Source organism: Hypomesus transpacificus, chromosome 2 (genome assembly GCF_021917145.1).
Source record: "Hypomesus transpacificus isolate Combined female chromosome 2, fHypTra1, whole genome shotgun sequence".
Classification (NCBI taxonomy): Eukaryota; Metazoa; Chordata; class Actinopteri; order Osmeriformes; family Osmeridae; genus Hypomesus; species Hypomesus transpacificus.
The window spans coordinates 5,727,104-5,746,187 of record NC_061061.1 but is presented as its reverse complement, the minus strand read 5'-3'; the positions used below and the strand labels follow the sequence as shown (position 1 = coordinate 5,746,187).

The following is a 19,084-nucleotide window of genomic DNA, read 5'->3' as shown; positions in this document are numbered from 1 at the left end:
GACAGATAAAGGACATCTCTGGTTTCAGCAGAGTCTTGGGTCTCGGAAAATATCCAAATTTTTTGGAGTGGACGTATAGTTCTGCGTCTAGGTTAAGTTGTTTGAGGTATGGATTCTAGCTACATTTCTGTTATTCTCTGCCCTCAGCACGTTAGCATTCATAGCTGCACCATCACCGTGGCAACCACACAAACACGCGCCACTCAGTCTCTAACACAGGTGATAGGTATTAGCTGATTAGGAGAGACACAAGACAAGCTATTCAGTCAACTCGTCTCATTAAAAGACTAAGAGCACCTGGGGTCTCATTTATAAAGCTTGCGTACGCACAAAACGGGGCTGAAAATGTGTGTACGCCACTTTCCACGAAAAGGTTGTGATTTATAAAAAACAAACTTGACGGGAGAATGTGCGGTCCTCCACGCAAACTCTGACCCTCCCATAGGCCTACGCACATTTTAAAAACAGTTGGAATTGGCGACGCAGATGACCGTATGTAGTCTCACCATCCATAGTCCACTACGGGAGTGCAGAAGGGGGAGATTCCCCGACTGCATGGAATACAGGATAACGTAACAAATCCTACCTTTAGATAACTGCAGAACACAGTGTAGGTATAACCAAATATATTTCTTTAATACTGTGCATATATCATCATATGTGAAAAACTGGAAATACAGTCGTTAGCTACACCACGTCCTCGTTATCAGTCCAGACTTTAATAGATTAATGTTTATAAAACGCTTTTGTTTTCAAATCTCGACTTGCGGTATCTGGCACAGTTGACGCCACTCGCAGTTTTTTAAATTGGTGATCTACCGGCCACCACATTTTCGGGCTCCACCAATAGGCTAACAGTGTCTGAGAAGATTTCATGCGCTATGATTCACTGTAAAGAACCCTCGCATCCCATGGTCATGATTAGATACTAGATTAGCATTCATGAGGTGCTTTGCATTGACTATTTATGGTTAGAAATGGGCGTGTTCAGGGCGGGGTACAATGCTGATTCACGTACGCACACTTGTGGGTAATCTGTGATTTATAAAGGGAACATTGCATACAGGTGTACACGGTTTTATAAATCAGAATTTTTTTGTGCGTACGCCATTTTAAGCTTTTGGGCGTACGTACACTTTTAGTAAGAATCCTACGCACAGTTTCATAAATGAGAGAGCACCACAATACAACTACTACCACTACTGCTATATCTTATGCCACTACTAGAACTACTAATTCTACAGATGCTGCTAATATCTCTTATTATATACTAACTGCTATGCTAATAGAACTGTTTTGTTCTACTACGCCACTGAGTGCGTTCACTTGACAATGAGAAACCCAATAGCAATTGTCGGTTTATGCCAATAATAGGATTACTCCGTTTACATGTGTAATTAGTTATGCGATTACTCAAACACGTCTACATGATTCTTTTTATTAATCGTTGTATGCTCCACGGACAAAACTTGCACCATTATCCTTCTGCAACAAAAGTGTCGCCGTGTCTTCCTGTATCGGCCCTACTGCTGTATGTGTCATTCAATCAACACATTGAATCCTACTAAGAAAGCCGAGTAAACGCACTCAATGATAGGCTACATCTGCAACTGATATTACTATCCCAACTATAATTTCAGCTGTTAAAACTATAATATTCTTGTTACGACTAGCTTGCCTAGGCTACTTCGTCTAGCAGTTCAGCTTTCAGCTTCTCCCGCATTGTAGGTTATTTAAAGGTCACATGAAATGCTGTTTTTGGATGCTTTTTTATTAGGCCTTAGTGGTCCCCTAATACTGTATCTGAAGTCTCTTTCCCAAAATTCAGCCTTGGTGCAGAATTATAACCACTACGAGTAGTCCCACAATGAGCTTTCCTCAGAACGTGTTGTTTCTGTGTCTGTAGCTTTAAATGCTAAATGAGGAGGAGAGAGGCGGCACCATGAGCTAATGTTTACAGTGGATGTATCGCAGTGGCTCGTTGACCTGTTGCTGTAAGATGCCTCAAATTTGCCCATTCTCATCTGATAACCCTGGTTTGCAGAGCTGCACACTAAGTAATTTCAATGTGGGGAAAGGCGGATATCGCCCGCGCCATAACACCAACAGCAGAACGTTATCCACATAACAACGAAGCGTACAACACTGCGTTAGAGAATGTGTATTCACACACATACTTGATGTTATCTACCTTTACATTAGCGACAGTAGGCTACCTCAGCTGATAGCTGCAGAGCTAATGTTACAGCCAGATTCTAAGGGTAGCAAGCTAGGTAACCATATAGTAAGCAACAAAATGATATAGCGTTAGTTGACTTACATGGTTTGTAGCTGGACCAAGGAGTACTGATCCAGAATTTAATTTCAGACGGCCAGCAAGGCCAAATTTGTATTGGCTCAAGTTAAGGAAACAGTGGTGGCTGAAATGTTTGGCGCAGACATGCAAAACTTTGAGAGGTTGTGTCGGCGCATTTCCAGCAAAAATAAAATTAAGATATGCACTGGTTGTGCAGATGCTCCTTGTAACGTCACAAGGAGCAGATTTTCAAACAGAGCGTTTGAGCCTTCATTTTCTCAAAGGCGGAGAAGAACACCCAGGGCTTGGTTTACACCTATCGAAAATTCTAGCCACTGGGGGACCAAAGGCAGGCTAGGGGAAATCATGTTAATGTTAAATAACCTCCTAAAGTGAAGTTTTCATGTCATGTGACCTTTAAAGGGGCGATTGATTGCAAAACCGATTTTACCTTGAATAACGACAGTTCTGTGGGTAAAATGAACATACAGTGAATATCAAAGTCCATTGACACCTCTTTCCTATACAAATCTCAAAAAGAAAAAATGTGGCTGTAAAACGCTAGCTTTTCAACAAAGCCACCGGTGTGACGTAGGACGGGGACCGCCCCTTTTTGGCTCTGGTCTGTATCTTTGTCACGCCCCAAAATGTACATCCAGACCAGTCCGAGGTAGCGTCTATCTCCGATACTAGTTTAGCTGCGCGCTGCTCTGTGTAGGCTACTTATAAGGAATTACAAAGAAGAACGTTTTGAATTATAACAAGGATATTGAAAATGGAGCACGGTCGTAATTGCTGTGTTCCAGGCTGTACACGGAAAGCTAACACTCAGTCTTCCCAAGGAGCCAAACATTCGACAGGCATGGCTGTCAAACTTATTCTCCTGCATTGTATTTAAGCACTTAGATGATGCAGTTCAGCTTCCACACTCCCTCTTTTGTGTGATTCACACATTTTTTAAATTCATTTCAGCTTGCAGGTATTTTCAACCATTAAAAAAAAATCAGATTTCAGCATTCCAACGCATTTTCAGCAGGAAATGCATTTTTCTAGTTTCTAACCATGTTTAAGTCAATGTTGGTTTCACCTTCCATGCTTGTTTGTTTACCATTCTACTTATTTATTGTCTTAAACTAGCCTATGTTTATGGCATAAATATGGGTCTAGCCAACTACCTTTCCATACTTTCGCCATACGTAACACTAGTCGCGATACACATTTTTGCTATGTACACTGTTGATTTCTGCTAAAACCGAAGTTTAATGTAAGTTATTAATATAAATACAGTACATTCTCCGACCAGCGGGGACGGTAACACCTGGATGAGAGGGACCTGAGTAGAGAACAGCCTGAGGAGAGATTGTCTGCAGTTGAACCCTTCTCCAAAGATGCAGACTTATGAAAAGGGTGCATAAAGGGCTCAAAATGTCGGTACACTTGACAATTTGACAATGGGCTGTATGACTGTATGTAAAAGAAAATCATAACTTGCATCAGTGGAATTCACTAGTGACTCAGCAGTCATTCTAATTGACAGCTTGACATGGCTTTTGTGATTTACAACACATAAAGAGTAATCATACAGTACAGTATTTTGTAGTGTGTAATTCAAGTGTAATGTTTGCTCATTCCCAGACAATGGAAAAACATATAACCAATAACTTTAGTTATTGGCATAATAAGTTAATTGTATCAGATGGTTCACAGAACATTGTATGGTACTGTATGGATAAAACAAATGTTTTCATGTATTTCCCATCAGAATTTCCTGACAATGCTACAGAAAACCATTTTAAGAGACAAGGCGGTGGTTGACGTCTTTAAATCCATGTTGAGTGCCGTCAACCCAGTTAAAGGCATTGTTGGTAAGTATCATGATAATATTGTCAGAAGCATTGTAAATAATGCCCTGATCCATCAAATGTAATAAATTAAGGTATTTATTCCATCCCAGCAAATGCTAGTAAAGTCTATGCTAGTGCTGTGGCCAAAACACAGAAGATCTGGGGCTCTTACCTGGAGGCCATCGTGAAGGTTTGTCATACCTTTCTGGTGTTTCACGACAATCGTCACTACTTGGACAATTTAGTATTGTGCTCTGTGAGATTGCAGCATGTAGAAATCAAGGATGAATGACTAAATGTTTTTGTTGTAAACAATCCAGGTGGGCCAGATGCAGATCCTCAGGCAGCAGATTGCCAACGAGCTGAATTACTCTTGCAAGTTTGATTCCAAACACCTCGCTGCAGCTCTGGAGAACCTCAACAAGTCTGTTTCCTTCTCAACACCCACCTTCCCTTTTCAAAATTATTGTGCAAACAGGAGAGGACAATGCTGTTGTTTACAAAATGTTCATGCATTGTCTGCAGTATGAAAACATTTCCCCTACAATGTAGCAGGTTCATTATTAAAGGGGTGATTGACTTTTTTTGGGGGGTATTTCACACTGTTCCTTAAGGTCTCCGAATAGGGTATGTAACATTGGTTGGGTTGAAAATGGCCCGGGTGCTGTTCTATGCCCCCTGATAGATCCTCTGAAATGTGCCTGGGAAAAAAACTATAGATTTTCTCCTTTTATGGTAAGCTTATTAATATTTAGATGAACTGCGCGTTGATTGGTGGGTTTTCAACAAGTGAAGCACGGGAGCAAAAACGCAACACGGCCAACAGCACTCACTGAAACACCAAAGGTGGAGACTTGAAATAAAAACGCGCAAACAAATCTATTGTGTCTACACAACACTGTTTTCAACAGATTGACTGCATATCATTTGACATGATAACGTTAGTTGTTTCCACTTCTGTTTTCGAAGCAAACTGGATTGACTTAGGTTGGTAGAACGTTACAGCTTAGCAACCACACTATAGACCAATTTTTTGTTTGCGCGTGCATCCCAAATGGTTACAATGTGGTTGCAGAAAAACGGGAAAGGATAGCATTTAAAATGGCAAAAGGTAATACAAACAATTAGATTTAAAAAGACCAAAAAGGTCGAAGAGGACAGCCTTTAAGAGAAAAAGCGATTACCCATTGATCTGTCGCATCAGAATTTTGATTTGGGTCACAAAAGTCTTGAAAGTTGAGTGAGAATGTCGCCCGGTACAGTCTAGACCGCATAGTCGAGCGACAACCATGTCTTCACGTCATGTCTCAAAGTTCATAATTTTACATTTTTACAGTCAATTCTACATCTAAAAAGTCGAGCAGGGCAGCTTTCAAGAGATATGGGAATTCTGCTTTTAGCCAGCTGGTCTGATTATTTTTCTGATTTGTTTAAACTGGCAATCTGAGTGAGACTGCGTCCCCTTTACACTGACGTTAGCCTCAGTCAGACCTGCTCACTGGCAGTGTGCACAATGTTGTATTTCACTCCATTCTACATCTGAAAACGTCAGTGAGGACTGCCTAATGTAGATACGAGCCTGATGAAGATGGCCAGCATCTCTGATTTCTTTAACCAAGCCTGTTTCTTTCGACATTTGCCTGAGAAAGCGACCTCCGTTAGCCAGGCTAGTTTTGCCCGATCACTTGGTCAGGCTATTTAAGGGTATCGGGGTCAAGTGACTTTTGTGCATAGACAAGTGAAACGTAAATGTATTTGTCCAAAGGCCAAGAGCCTCAAAAAGTTAATATCAAGGCCTGCAATCCAGTGGCCAGAGATATATGATGACCTGATCGACAATCCAAGTGTAATAGACCGGGGAGAAGTTCGTCTTTTGCAACCGACATGTGTCAAAGAAAATTCTTCCTGGACTGTGAAGATTTGAATATAGTCAAAGATGGAGGTTTCAATACAATTTATTTAGACTATACAATTACATATGATTAAACAAAGCTTTGCTGATCAGTCATTAATGAAGGAGGTGCCATCCACACAGATCGTTCGTAAGAGTGATAGAGAACTATCAGACATGCACTGCCTTATATAAACTTTAGATCAAACTTTAGATCATTCTACAAGGTCAATCAATCAATGTAGCAAACTCTGTGATTGGCTAACTCAACTTAGTGACAGCTTGAAACAATACATCTCCAGTGTGTCCCAAAGTTCTTTGATGTCACAGCTCTCTCCAGAGCAGTAGATAATAAAGTCACAGGGGTTGACCAGTCAAATTGTCAACTGTCCTTTGTGTGACCATCTTCAAACAATACTTTTTAATTAACACAAACAATGAAACAGGACACAGTCCTTCTAGCCAAAGTTCAGAGCAACTGTCTCATTGACCCCTTACAGTGACCAGAGGACAGAAGGCCATATAAAATGCTTCACTCATCCCCCAGGGCAAGCTGCCCACAGAGCCATCAGCACCTCACATTCCTTTGAACTCAACTTAATTATCTTCCCTTCCTGTCTCTTACCAATGAACATAGAAGATTATAGATTTCATACACATACATCTATGCATATGACCAACATTTCTACAACACATGCGCAGTTGAGCCTGCTTGACAGTTGTGTGACGTAGGGTGATAATTGGTCTGTATCGTGATTAAACTCAGCTTAAGTTAGCTAGCTCTAGATATTGCTAAGGAAGAATTCGAATGGCACTGTGTAAATCTGAATCGTCAAGAGATATGGTTTCAAATACAATTTATTTAGATTATACAATTACATATGATTTAAACAAAGTACTTTGTGATCAGTCTCGACGAAGGGTGTGCTAGCCACAAATCGTTCGCAAGAGTGATGCCAACCATCACACATGCACTGCCTTATATAAACTTAAGATCAAATGGCATTCTATAAGGTCAATCAATCAATGTAGCAAACTCTGTGATTGGCTAACTCAACTTAGTGACAGCTTGAAACAATACATCTCCGGTGTGTCCCAAAGTTCTTTGATGTCACAGCTCTCTCCAGAGCAGTAGATAATAAAGCCACAGGGGTTGACCAGTCAAATGGTCAACTGTCCTTTGTGTGACCATCTTCAAACAATACTTTTAATTAACACAAACAATGAAACAGGACACAGTCCTTCTAGCCAAAGTTCAGAGCAACTGTCTCATTGACCCCTTACAGTGACCAGAGGATAGAAGGCCATATAAGATGCTTCACCCATCCCCCAGGGCAAGCTGCCCACACAGCCATCAGCACTTCACATTCCTTTGAACTCAACTTAATTATCTTCCCTTCCTGTCTCTTACCAATGAACATAGAAGATTATAGATTTCATACACATACATCTATGCATATGACCAAAATTTCCATTACAATATCTTGCTGAAAAATAACCTGAAAAAGATGTGGACAATCATGCATTGTGAATTATAGATTTACATAAAACACACACATTTATTTGAATGAAACCGTCAGGAACATAAAACAATAGCCCCAATTGCCAATAAACTATAAATCATCACACATTCTACCTATGCTCTTGCGTTACCAAGCTAAACTAGTTTACATGCCTACAGTCTAGGTGTTTTCGCTACCTAGCTGTTTTTGAATTCCTTGCAAATCAGCTAATAAAAAGCAGATGAGTCTAGCTAAAGTTGACTAGACGGGCATGGCTGATGTTTGTCTATACCGTAGCTTAGAAGATCCCTGTGCAGTTTGACCCTCGACACATTTGCGCGAACCTTTTCAAGGACGGTTTTGAAAACCTGGGACAATGTAAAGCAGGATTTGGTACAAAGCTGTTGCTGAAAAGACGTGCGTTCCGACTTTACGTTCATCACAACCGCAAGCTGTAGTACGATTTTGTCGGTAACAGTTATTAGCAATGCTAACGTATCCTATATCTAGCACCTGCCTTTCTCCAGTTCTTTCAAATAGAAAATCTAGACAGGCGTTAGCAATAGGCCAGACTGCTATTTGTTTTCTGGCTATTTTTTCGGAAGCTTTCCTTCTAATGCCGACTACAGCTAGTCTAGCTAGAGTCATTTGCTAAGTAAAGTATGTTTATGTGTTTAGAAAAATATTTAGCATTCTACCTATGCTAGATACAGGAGACGTTAGCATTGCTAATAACTGTTAGCGACAAAATCATACTGTACTTACAGCTTGCGGTTGCAATGAGCATACGGTCGGAACCTCTTTTCAGGTTCAGCTTCTTAGCAAATCCTGCTTGAAATTGTCCAAGGTTGTCAAAACTGTCTTGGGTGAAATGTTAAAATTAATGAGCAAATTAATAGTTGAGTGTCGAATTTCGCAGGGATCTTCTCATAGACAAACAGCAGCCACGCCTGTCGAATGTTTGGCTCCTTGGAAAGACTATGAGTGTCAACCTTCCCTGTACAGCCTGGAACACAGCATTTACGACCGTGGTCCATTTTCAATGTCCTTGTTATAATTATAAACGTTCTTCTTTGTAATTCCTTAGAAGTAGCCTACACAGAGCAGCGCGCAGCTAAACTAGTATCGGAGAACTACGCTACCTCGGGCTGGTCTGGATGTTCATTTTGGGGCGTGACAAAGATACAGACCAGATCCAAAAAAGGCGGCCCCCGGACTGACGTCAGTCCGGTGGCTTTGTGGAAAAGCTAGCGTTTTACAGCCAAATTTGTTCATTTTGAGATTTGCATAGGAAAGAGGTGTCAATGGACTTTGAGGTTCACTGTATGTTCATTTCAAATCGGTTTTGCAATCAATTGCCCCTTTTAATGTATTATGCATCTGTGTATGTTAACTGGTATAAATATATATGCTTGTAGGTCTCTGCTGGCAGACATTGAGGCCCACTACCAGGACCCATCACTTCCTTACCCCAAGGAGGACAACACTCTGTTGTACGAGATCACAGCATATCTGGAGGCTGCTGGCATACATAATCCACTCAACAAGGTGTGTACAGAAGGGACGACAGCACTATAGTGATTTGGCTTCCATTTTAACAAAGACAACAATCGTAAGAGAATGAAAATGACTAACAAATATAATAGAGAATGGTCCAATTCATGTCTTGTAGATCTACATTACCACCAAGCGCCTGCCTTATTTTCCAATCGTGAACTTCCTCTTCATAATTGCTCAGCTGCCCAAACTGCAGTATAGCAAAAACCAAGGTGAGACAATGTAACAAAGATGGTTTGATAAGTAAGTCAGTTTGAGGCCTGAAAACCTTTCCAGAGCTTACTGTCATAGCACATCCTTTATACTCAGTTGAGACCGGAGTAAGAACAGCCACCATCTTATCTCATCACAGACTGCCATTACGTTTAGTTTCTACATTTTGTTGACTTATTTCTGTTTTGTACAGGGATGACATGCAGGAAAGCCACAGACCCTATTGACTGGCCACCACTGGTGCTTGGTCTGCTCACCCTTCTCAAGCAGTTTCACTCCAGATACACTGAGCAATTCTTAGCTCTTATTGGTCAATTTATTCGATCCATAATGGAACAGTGCACCAGGTAAATATTAAGTTAAATCAAAAGCCCTAAATGGTTTAATATTTTGGCCATCATAATTCCATTTTCTTGTGTTTTTCTTTTGGGGGATTTCTTAAAAAAAGTATTTTTCATTATTTTATGTGTATTGCATATTTTTTATAAAGTAATTGTACATTGCATAGTAGTGGTTAGAATTATTAAGATACTGTTGTACATTTTCTATACATTTAATATTTTCGTCATTTTATATTTCCTACATTTTATATTTAAAACTGTTACATGTTTATCGTGTATACCTTCCTGCCATAGTAAATTCCTTGTTTGTGCAAACTTACTTGGCGTGAATAAAGCTGACTCTGAATGTTGCCATTTGCAGTCAGAGAATCCCAGACATGCCATCTGATGTGGTTGGAGCATTGATGTTCCTAGAAGATTATGTTCGGTACACTAAACTTCCCCGCAAGGTAGGAATTTAATAACAACAATAAAACATGGTATTTCCTCAGTATTTTCTTTGTTAGGTGATATTGAAAATCATGCATCGTTTACTGATTGGTCTTTATGACCGTAGGTGGCAGAAGCTCATGTGCCCAGTTTCATCTTTGATGAGTTCAGGACGGTCCTGTGAAAATCTGGATGAAGATCTTTTCAGTCTAATTTCTGTTGTAAATTTTTTTTACTTGAGGCCTCATTTGACCAACAATGTATCACTAATGCAATAATGAAGTTGTAAAGTAGATTAACATTTTAAATAACCAACATTGTTTTGCCAACTTTGTGATGTAAATGTGCCATTGTCTAATGAGATTATACATCTTTTAACAAATCATATGCTTTTTCTCAGTTGATTACACTACACTGGAACACAGTTGCAGAGACACAATGACCACAACCTGAAGCTCATACCTTATGCTACATCAATCATATAACATTTTAATTTTTCAATCATTTTGCAGTTAATAAAGTGCCACATTTACCTAGGGACTAGATCTCTTCCACATGAGGAAGACACTACAAAATGTTACCATGTGCGAAGGCAACTTCATATCTCCAAAAATGATTGAATTAAAGGAAATCTAATTCATCGCTAATGGTAAAATAATCTTTACACATCCACCGGTCAAAAACTGATTCAACTCTGATTCAATCAAAAGTTCATATGAAGACTCTTGACAATATTTTGTACTTCTGAGAAATAGTTGAATGTAAGACGAAAAGTAGATCTATTGTGAATATTTGAAATGTGCATGCTTATGGCAGGCCGTTTTAAAATGTATTTCTATAAACGTACTATTTTATAGTGACTAGTACTTATTCTTTAGTTACTAGTAACTAATCCAATAGTTACTAGTATCTATTCCCGTTTTACTAGTAACTTTCATTAGATACTAGTAACTATTCTTTAATTACTAGTAACTAATCCAATAGTTACTCGTATCTATTCCCGTTTTACTAGTAAGTTTTCATTAGACACTAGTACCTTTTCTTTAATTACTAGTAACTAATCCAATAGTTACTAGTATCTATTCCCGTTTTACTAGTAAGTTTTCATTAGACACTAGTAACTATTCTTTAGTTACTAGTAACTAATCCAATAGTTAATAGTATCTATTCCCGTTTTACTAGTAACATTTTAAATGTTACTATCAAGTAGTCATTTTTACTCGTCATAAGCAATCGCCTGGTGGTCCCACCGCTCAAGACCGCCTGGTCCCAACACAAGCTCTTCTCCTGCCTGGCCCCCCAGTGGTGGAATCACCTCCCCACCTCCATCAAAGACACAGACTGTCTCTCCACCTTCAAGAGAAGGCTCAAGACGCACTTGTTCCGAGAGTACAACGGTACTTAGGAATGGTTTGTTGAACCCAACGCTAGTTATCTCAAGGATCACAATGACTCTTGCTTAGACTGTTGCTCTTGTTGGTTAGTGGTAGCTGATTTAAACTGTTGTATTATATTTAATCCTATTTTTATTGCTTTCCTACAGGTACACTTGCACTTAGAGATCCATGTTGTGTAATTGTAATTTGCTTAACTACATGCTCTTATGGTTTCTTCCCTTTAGCACTCATTTTTGGTTGTTCACAATGTGTACTTTTGTTTTTGGCTACCTGCAATGCTTTGGGGCTATCTTGTTGTTATTATCAGTGACCTATGCGCTTTGTAAAGCTCTCTCTTGGAAGTCGCTTTGAATAAAAGCGTCTGCTAAATGAATAAATGTAAATGTAATGTAAATGTAAGATATCTAGTTAACATGCAAATTGGCTTTAGAAGATATCTAGCTTAGTTAACATGCAAATTAGCTCCTGAAGACCACAGCTCACAGAAGACAGCACTACAGTGAACATATCGACGCGAATTTATTTCAGAAATGGCACAAACGTGTTATTGAACAAATTCCAACAAGGCAACATACGCCACGCACAATTGATTGCCTATTGATTCATTACTGGTGAATTTAATAAGACTCTAAGGCATTTTATCGATGGAGACAGTTCAGAACTCGAGTTCTCATCACCACGAACTCGATGTCAATAAGAGAGCACAGTGAAGACGCCTTCTCAGACCCTCGTATGCCATCAGGTAAATTAGGATTTCGCTTTTAGAATAACATTACTCATACAATGGTAATATGGTTGGCCAAATATACCTTGTATTAGAGATACCCGTAGGTTATATTATTGAAACCAGCTTGCTAGCGCATTTAGCGCATTTGCATTTAGCTTAGCTTAGTTCTAACAATAAGGGCCAATATATGGTTATGGTGTTGCATGACAAGTTATTGGCTATCCAATCAGAATATGCAACATGTGAGTCATTAAACAGTTGTGATGGATCCCTTACCTGTGTTGCAGCTGGCTAGGGCACACACTCTTTTACACTTGTGTCCTGTCGCTCCCCACTGTCCTATCTGAGGCAAAGGCTACTATTTGTAGTTCCAAATTTGTGTCCTGTTTTTCATTACTGCAGGTACATGGATGACCTCCGCAAAGCAGGACGACTGACATTATCCACCTCTGCTGCTCACCAGGCTGCTGCGCTGCTTTTTGAAAATGGCGTGGGCACAGAATTGGACATGGAAGCTGGGCAGTGGTCTGTGCCGTCACAGTCAACCAACACAGCATACAAAGTAAACTTGTTACACTTCACGTGTGAGGAGTGAAGTGTGGGGAGGGTGGCGGGACTTCCACTTCCTGGGGGTCCACATACAGGACAGCCCATCCTGGAGTGTGAACCCCTCTGAGCTGCTGATAAAGGCCCAGCAGAGACTGTACTTCCAGAGAACACTCAGGAGGAATAACATCACACAAAGACTGCTGGGGTCCTTCTACCGAGCCTCCATTGAAAGCATCCTCACATATTGCATATGCATTTGGTATACCAGCTGTACAGTGGCTCAGAGGAAAACGCTCCAGAGGGTCATCAACACCGCTCAAAAGATTGTTGGCTGCCCTCTCCCCGCACTGGAAGACCTACACAGATCCTGTTGTCTCAAAAATGCCCAGAACATCATAAAAGACACACCCCTGGGCACTCCCTGTTTGAAATGTTGCCTTCAGGCAGACGATACAGATCAATCAAGGCAAGGACAAACAGACTAAAACACAATTTCTATCCAACTGCAATCACCACTGTTAATGCTGCCAAAACAATGTGCACAATGTTATGTTATGTATTATGTAATGACTGTGTGTGGTTGTTCACAGTACTGTCTTAGGTATATTTATTCTTATTTATTTGAGTAATTTTAGCACTTTAGCAATTTATCCTTTTTATTGATATTGAGTCAATGAATGATGCACTGACCGGAAGCACTTTAATTTCGTTGTACCTGTGACAATGACAATAAAGATCTATTCTCTTCATTTGTATAGTATGAGATTGTTTTGGGGGCACAGCCTGGCCCAAGGAAAATGCTGTATACTGTAGTTACACAGAGATTTTTGTTAATGGACCCAGTAGTGTTTGTTAGGGGACAATTTATACATGAGATGATCAATAAAACTACCATACTTGAGAAATCCCCAGAACAATATAATGATCAATTCTTGCAACTGGCTGAGCCTAAAATATCAGAACAATGGCCATTTGGTCTCATAAACACAAGTCATTGTATTCCACACCTACACTGGTACAACATGATGCTAGTGTGTCCACCTCTCTCAGGCAGACAGTCTAAGAGATCAAACAGTCCAACACATATTTCCAACAATTGCATGACGTTTGACGCGGGGTCTGTCCGTGCGGAGAAGACACCAGAGAAAGAAGACATATCTTAATGATTATTTGTATTTTCCCATGGGACCAGTGTGGTACCATCCCTGTATAATTAATATATCTCATATGCATTTTGTCCCAAAATAACTGGTGGAAGTTGTGGTTCAATGGCAAAATGTACAAGCCAGAAGTATCAGCACTACAACAAGTTGGATGATTATCAATGACATTTTCTGTTTTGAGTACATTTCAATTGAATAGCTATTTCTTGACGATGCTATATATGAAGGTTAAGAGAATTCATCATGAATTGTGTTGCCAATGATGAACTCAGCAGAACAGACCACACTACTTAAGGCCTTGCGATCCCTGTCTGTGCAGCTCCCATACCACACTGTGATGCAACCAGTCAGTATGCTCTCTATATTGCATCTGTAGAAGTTAGTGAGGATGACTGAGTCCATGCTGAACTTTCAGTCTCCTCAGGAAGTAGAGGCGTTTACGGGCCGCTTTGACCACCTTGTCTGTGTGAACAGACCAGGTGAGATCATTGCTGATTGTAAGGATGAGATCTCTGTCTTCAAGCAAGCCGGAAGGAGGCACGACAATTAGAAAAGGGTTGACTCGGTTTTATTAGTAACGATGTCGGATCATGCCATCAGTCCATGACAGAGGGATAGCATGAGTGAGAAACAAGTCTCTCGAGGTCCATTATATACATGAGCTGGCCCATACAGATATAGTAACCACCAAAACATGCCCTTAAACGATACACATTTCACAACTTAATGCACAGGAGAAACAACACACAGGTGATGCGTCATAACTCATTATTTGTACTTTTCTCAAAGGTTAAACAGCACATTCCCTGATATATATGTGTATTGTCAAAGGCCCGCTGCGTGACCTCTTGACCACAGCAAGAGACAACCTCACATATATATAGAAAATCACTGATGTTCACCCCGAGGAACTTGAAGCAGCTGACCTTCACTTCGGATCCGTTGATGTGTAGGGGTGCATGCTCTTCTTCCTTCCACCTCCTATAGTCCACAATCATCTCCTTGGTTTTGCTGACGTTGAGAGAGAGGTTATCGTCCTGACACCATGATTTCAGGTCATCAACCTCCTCTCTGTAGGCTGACACTGTCAGAGATGAGGCCCACGATGGTTGTGTCGTCAGCAAACTTAACAAGGAGGTTGGGGCTGTGTGTTGCCGCACAATCGTGAGTGAACAAGGCTGAGCACACAGCCCTGGGGGGTGCCTCTGTTGGTAATCAGTGTGGATGAGGTGCGGTCACCGATTCTCACCACCTGTGGCTTCCCCGTCAAGAAGTTGATGATCTACTTGCAGAGGGAGGTGCTTAGTCCCAGGTCCACAAACTTGGAGACAAGTCTGGAGGGGATAATGGTGTTGAATGCTTAGCTGTAGTCAATGAACAGTATCCTCACATACGTATTCCCTTTGTCCAGGTGGGAGAGAGCGGTGTGCATAGTCAGAGCGATGGCATCGTCTGTAGACCTGTTGCACCGGTATGCAAACTGCATTGGGTCCAGGGTGGGGGGCAGCAAGGAGCAGAAGAATGATTTGACTAGCCGCTCGAAGCACTTCATGATGACAGAGGTCAGTGCTATCGGGCAATAGTGGTTCAGACATGTGACCTTGGTGTTCTTGGGCACAGGGATAATGGTGGTCATCTTGAAGGAGGTGGGGGGTACAGACAGGCTCAGGGAGAGGTGTAAGATGTCACTGAAGACCCGTGCTAGCTGGTCAGCACAGCCCGAGGGCCCTACCTGATACACCGTCTGAGCCAGGAGCCTTACGAGGGTTGATATTTTTGAAGCGCTGCCTCACCTCAGCTGCAGTTAGTGTAATATAATGTAGGAAATATGTGTTGGGATGGTTGACCTCTCAGACTGTCTGCCTGTGAGAAATGGACACTAGTATCATGTTGTACCAGTGTAGGTGTGGAATACAAGGGCTTGTGTCTATGAGACCAAATGGCCATTGTTCTGATGTTGTAGGCTCAGCCAGTTGCGAGAATTGATCATTATATTGTTCTGGGGATTTCTCAGGTATGGTAGTTTTATTGATCATCTCATGCATATATAATTGACTAAATGAAATGTATAAAATTGTCCTCTAACAAATACAACTGGGTCCATTAATAAAAATCTCCATGTAACTACAGTCTACAGCATTTTCCTTGGGCCAGGCTGTGCCCCCAACACAATCGAATAGATCTTTATTGTTATTGTCACAGGTACAACAAAATTAAAGTGCTTCCAGTCAATGCATCATTCATTGACTTTAAAATCAGTAAAAAGGATAACATTCCTCTGAGCCACTGTACAGCTGGTAAACCAAATACATATGCAGTATGTGAAGATGCTTTCAATAGAGGCTCGGTAGAAGGACCCCAGCAGTGTGATGTTATTCCTCATGAGTGTTCTCGAGAAGTAGTCTCTGCTGGGCCTTTTTCAGCAGCAAAGAGGGGTTCACACTCCAGGAGGGCTGTCCTGTATGTGGACCCCCAGGAAGCGGGAGTCCCGCCACCCTCTCCACACTTCACTCCTCACACGTGAAGTGTAACAAGTTTACTTTGTAAGCTGTGTTGGTTGACTGTGACAGCACAGAGCATTGCCCAGCTTCCATGTCCAATTCTGTGCCCACGCCATTTTCAAATAGCAGCGCAGCAGCCTGGTGAGCAGCAGAGGTGGATAATGTCAGTCGTCCTGCTTCGCGGAGGTCATCCATGTACCTGCAGTAATGAAAAACAGGTCACAAATTTGGAACTAGTCAAATAGTAGCCTTTGCCTCAGATACGACAGTGGGGAGCGACAGGACACAAGTGTAAAAGAGTGTGTGCCCTAGCCAGCTGCAACACAGGTAAGGGATCCATCACAACTGTTTAATGACTCACATTTTGCATATTCTGATTGGATAGCCAATAACTTGTCATGCAACACCATAACCATATATTGGCCCTTATTGTTAGAACTAAGCTAAGCTAAATGCATGTTCCATTGTGTAGTTATTGCCATGGTGATTGTTTTTTAAAGGTCTAAAGGCATAACAATGTCACTTTATGAGGTTATTTAACATTAATAGGTTCCCCTACGGCCTAGCCTGCCTTGTGCCCTGCCCAGTGGCTAGAACATTTTGATAAGCCAAGCTCTGGTATTCTAGGTAGATAACAGCCCTCGACAGCTAGCAAGCTAGTTTAAGTAATATAACCTACGGGGATCTCTAATACAAGGTATATTTGGCTAACCATATTACCATGGTATGAGTAATGTTATTCTAAAAGGGAAATCCAAAAGTTACCTAATGGCATACGAGGGTCTGAGAAGGCGTCTTCGCTGTGCTCTCTTATTGACATCGAGTGCGTGGTGATGAGTATGGAGGATTATAAGGGCCAAAACTAAATAAATAAATACTTGGATAAATAAACAATTATATAACACAAAGCTTAAATAAATGACACTAAATATATAAATGTTACATGTATTTGTGTGTATATATATATATATATATATATATATATATATATATATATATATATGTTTACGTTTTCATGTGTTTACATTTATACTTACATTTATTTATTTATACTTACATTTATCCACGGTGAAACTTCCTGCAGCAAAATAAATCTGTCGTCCCCCAGTCACAAAGTCAGGGGGCGGGTCAAAGCCTCTGATTGGTGGTTTAACTTGAATCGACTGCTTTTGACTATTCCAAGGTGGCAGCACCTTGTGCGGATTCAATGAATGAAATATTAAATGCTACAGTGGTCGAAATGTTGGCGGAAGCTGAAGAGATGGAGGCACCTGCCAGTTCACTTTTTTTTTACATCATATTGAGAGCTTCGCTGAAATTATAGGAATGATATTGGCCCTAACTGACACAGACATCAATGAAAATGTGTTCACGATCCTCAGCGAGATGATACAGCATAGTGGTGGGCATATCGATCTTAAGACCGACAGTGGCCGGGTTGGGAAACCCGGCAACTATTGATACCAACGTTGGTATCAATAGCCTGATTGATAGCGTGATAAGATCGATACTTAAGTTTCATTCCACACTGAGTACACAACTCCCTTTACATCATAGTGGTTGTGCAAACACCGTCAAACTTCGCTCAAACTCACTTTGCCCCTCCACTGATTTTCTAAGCCCAAAGCATCGGTATTGGCAATACTGGCCCTGTATTTACTCCTTGGTATCGGATCTATACCACATCGTGCAGTGTCGCACACCCCTAGCAGCTGTAGAGTGAGGCGATAGAGGATCCCTCTAGGTTGAAGAGAGCTTGATCGACTGGTTGAGCCTGCCTGGTGTGTAATACTGTTTATTCACCAATCAGAGGCTTTGACCCGCCCCGTGGATAAATGTAAGTATAAATACATAAATGTAAGTATAAATTAATAAATGTAAGTATAAATTAATAAATGTAAACACATGAAAACACAAACATATATATATATGTATACACACAAATACATGTAACATTTATATATTTTGTGTCATTTATTTAAGCTTTGTGTTATATAATTATTATTTATCCAAGTATTTATTTATTTAGTTTTGGCCCCTATAATCCTCCATAGATGAGAGCTCGGAGTTCTGAAAGACTAGCAACAAGTTCTTCCATTGTCTCCATCGATAAAATGCCTTGAGTCTTCTTAAATTCACCAGTGATGAATCAATAGGCAATCAATTGTGCGTGGCGTATGTTGCCTTGTTGGAATTTGTTCATTAACACGTGTGTGCCATTTCTGAAATCGGTTCGAGTCGATATGTTTTCTCTAGTGCCGTCTTCTGTGAGGTGTGGTCTTCAGCAGCTAATTTGCATGTTAAATAGATATCTTCAAAAGCAATTTTGCATGTTAACTAGATATCTTCTAAACCTAATTAGCATGTTAACTAGATATCTTGTTGGCAATAGTTACTAGTACTTATTGGTTACTAGTAAAACGGGAATAGATACTAGTAACTATTGGATTAGTTACTAGTAACTAAAAAATAGGTACTAGTATCTAATGAAAAGTTACTAGTAAAACGGGAATAGTTACTAGTAACTATTGGAATAGATACTAGTTGGAAACAAATAGTAAATATCTGTAAAGCAGAGCCCCATAGAATACAATTGTAAAAATGTGCAATTTGTTACTAGTAAAACGGGAATAGATACTAGTAACTATTGGATTAGTTACTAGTATCTAATGAA

At 40.5% G+C, this 19,084-nt stretch overlaps 1 protein-coding gene across 2 annotated transcripts in view; it reads left to right on the top strand.

Moving 5' to 3' along the window:
- Positions 1-10,458, top strand: part of washc5 (WASH complex subunit 5) — a 68,745-nt gene extending 58,287 nt beyond the window's left edge. For both annotated transcript variants that reach the window (XM_047029861.1, XM_047029870.1), the window contains 8 exons: positions 4,059-4,161; positions 4,251-4,330; positions 4,461-4,564; positions 8,952-9,081; positions 9,206-9,302; positions 9,497-9,650; positions 10,006-10,093; positions 10,201-10,458. In XM_047029861.1, coding sequence (XP_046885817.1) covers positions 4,059-4,161; positions 4,251-4,330; positions 4,461-4,564; positions 8,952-9,081; positions 9,206-9,302; positions 9,497-9,650; positions 10,006-10,093; positions 10,201-10,257 — 813 coding nt within the window. In that variant the 3' untranslated portion in view covers positions 10,258-10,458. The remainder of the gene's footprint in view (positions 1-4,058; positions 4,162-4,250; positions 4,331-4,460; positions 4,565-8,951; positions 9,082-9,205; positions 9,303-9,496; positions 9,651-10,005; positions 10,094-10,200) is intronic.
- Positions 10,459-19,084: the final 8,626 nt, after the last annotated feature.